This window comes from Triticum urartu, chromosome 5A (genome assembly GCF_056163025.1).
Source record: "Triticum urartu cultivar PI428250 chromosome 5A, HENAU_Tu73, whole genome shotgun sequence".
Classification (NCBI taxonomy): Eukaryota; Viridiplantae; Streptophyta; class Magnoliopsida; order Poales; family Poaceae; genus Triticum; species Triticum urartu.
The window spans coordinates 494,863,344-494,866,089 of NC_141877.1; the positions used below are offsets into that span (position 1 = coordinate 494,863,344).

The 2,746-nt window shown below is 54.4% G+C and overlaps 1 protein-coding gene across 1 annotated transcript; it reads left to right on the plus strand.

Annotated features, from left to right (window-relative positions):
- The first annotated feature begins 658 nt into the window (after positions 1-658).
- Positions 659-1,957, plus strand: LOC147972228 (uncharacterized). The gene is made up of 2 exons (XM_087524264.1): positions 659-1,308; positions 1,807-1,957. The coding sequence occupies exons 1-2, from the start codon at positions 659-661 to the stop codon at positions 1,955-1,957; spliced, it is 801 nt and encodes a 266-aa protein (XP_087380390.1).
- The last annotated feature ends 789 nt before the right edge of the window (positions 1,958-2,746 follow it).

Here is a 2,746-nt window from a genome sequence, read left to right on the forward strand (position 1 = left end):
TACCACAACAAGGTTTGCCCAGCTCCAGCGAGGGAGGGGCGATGATGGCGACGCGCCATCGGCTCGCTTCAATGCTTGTAGTTGTCGTTAGGTGATCTATGGATCCGTCCCCTCCTACAGTCTACATAGCCACTTCAGAGCTTTGATCCTAGCCAACTACATGCCTCATCACAGTACGACATTGCAAAAAACAAATCTAAGAGCATCTCCAGCCGCGCCCCCAAGACGCCCCCCAGACCGCTTTTTTTAGCGTCGGCGCCGAAAAAGCGGCCCAGTCGCGCCCCCAAGACGCCGAAATCCACCGGATCGGCCCGTTTTCTGACCCGGCGCGCCCAGGCCGAACCCGGCGCACTGGGGGCGCTTGGGGGCGCCGGCGGAAGGGAAAATTGCCCGGGTCCCCACTGTCAGGCGAAAAGTCACACTGATTCGCCCCATTTTCCCCTCTCCTTCCCCGACACCTTGCCGATCCCGGCGTCGCAAGCCACCTCTCCGCCGCCGCCGCCGCTATCTTGCCATTCCTCGCCGTGAAACAAAGAAAGATCGCCCCGATGCCCTCTCCCCCCACTTTCCCCGAGTTTCCCTCGCCGCTCCGGCGCCCGCCAACGAGTTTGCGCACGACGCCTGCTACGTGTTCGGTGCTTTGCCTGCCCCGGCCGCGATGGACTCCGACGACGAGGAGGTGCTCGCAGCGTTGCTCGAGGAGGAAGCCGACGCCGCCGCCCAGGACGAAGAACACCTCATGGTCCTCGCCGTCCTGGCCGGCTTGCTTGCCGGCGATGCAAAGCCGAGGCGAGGCAGCTCGGCGCCGGGGCGATGGAAAGCAAAGAACCGTCATCGGCTCGAAGGCTATTGCATGCTCTACTCCGACTACTTCGCCGACGCTCCACTGCACGGCGACAAAGTTTACTGGCGCCGTTATCGGATGGGCCGAAAGCTTTTCCTCAGGATAGTCAATGAACTCAAGGAGTACGCCAACTACTTCAGGTGCAAGAAGGATTGCACCGGCACACTTGGATTCACCTCAATCCAGAAGTGCACGACAGCTATGAGAATGCTTGCATACGGGGCTCCAGGTGATTCACTCGACGACTATGGGCGCATGGCCGAGTCCACGATCATTGAGTGCACCTACAAGTTCTGCATGGCTGTGGTGGCAGTGTTTGGACCAAGGTACTTGCGATCACCCAATGCTGAAGACACTGCTCGGATCCTGGCACAGAATGAAGCAACAGGATTTCCTGGTATGCTTGGAAGCATCGACTGCATGCATTGGGCATGGAAGAACTGCCCGTTTGCTTGGCAGGGGATGTACAAAGGTGCCAAAGGAGCTCGCAGTGTGATACTTGAGGCAGTGGCCACACAGGACCTCTGGATTTGGCACGCTTTCTTTGGTATGCCAAGAACTCACAATGACATCAACGTGCTGCAGTGCTCTCCTATTTTTGCCAAGCTCGTTGAGGGCCATTATCCTCCGGTGAACTTCGAGATCAATGGGCACCAATACAACAAGGGGTACTACCTAGTAGATGGCATCTATCCGAGATGGTCAACATTTGTGAAGACTATCTCAAGCCGTGTGCCAGGAGGCAAGAACTCTCACTTTTCGAAGGTTCAGGTGGCTTGCAGGAAGGATGTCGAGCAAGCATTTGGCATGCTCCAATCTCGATTTGCTGTTGTCCGGTACCCCGCTAAGACTTGGTCGAAAGATCAAATGTGGGAGATCATGACTTGTTGTGTCATTTTGCACAACATGATCATTAAGAGCGAGTAGGAAGAGCCAGTGTTTGACACTGAACCATATTACAGGCAGGGTTCTCTTGCCCAAGTGGATCACCAGCTCCCTGCAACATGGACGGCCTTCCTCAACATGCACCAGGAGATCCGAGACCCACAGGTGCATCATCAGCTGCAGCAGGATCTAGTGGAGCACCTATGGAGGCTCAAGGGCAACGCCTAGCTGGACGTGCAATGAAATATGAGTGTTTTTATTATTTGTGATGATTTTATTGATGATTTTATTTGAATGAGCGCCGAAACACGCCGAAACACATCGAGCGTGGGCCGTTTTGCGCCGGAAATTGGGCCAATCCAGCGCCGAAAATGGACTGAAAGCGCCGATACTGGGCCGATATCGGCGCCTGGGGGCGACCTGGGGGGCGGCGGTTGGGAACGCACTAGCACCCAAGCCTAAAATAGCGCTGGCTCGCCCCCAAGCGGTGGTTTTCGGCGCGTCTTGGGGGCGCAACGGCTGGATATGCTCTAACACAACCGGCTTAAGGCCAGCCGGCACTCGCACTAATTGATTGCTACCTTAACATAGAAACCGACATACTACATCGTCTTCTTCTCCTTCTGCAGCTAACCCCTGAGACAATGAAGATGAGAGTAGGGCAAGTGAGCTAAGCATGGCCGTAATAGACCTTCCCCTGCTCCCATCCCACTGGGATGACATCTGCAATCGTGACGGTCTTCACCTCTTTCGAGTAACATGGAATTAAAATGAGTATGAACTGTAACTAGTGACTTGAAATTACCTTTTTTTAGCTAAAGCTACCGCATGAAAAATAAACATAGAAGAGTGCACTTACCACTCGAAGGTCATAGTGACGGGCAGTGGCAGAGCTATGTTGGGGCCAGGGGGGCGATGCCCCCCTAGCCTTGGATCATTTTTCTGAAGAAGTTTTTTTAGAGAGACCTATATTAGAATTTTTCTCCCAAACACTGATGATTTGTGTTTTGCCCCCAA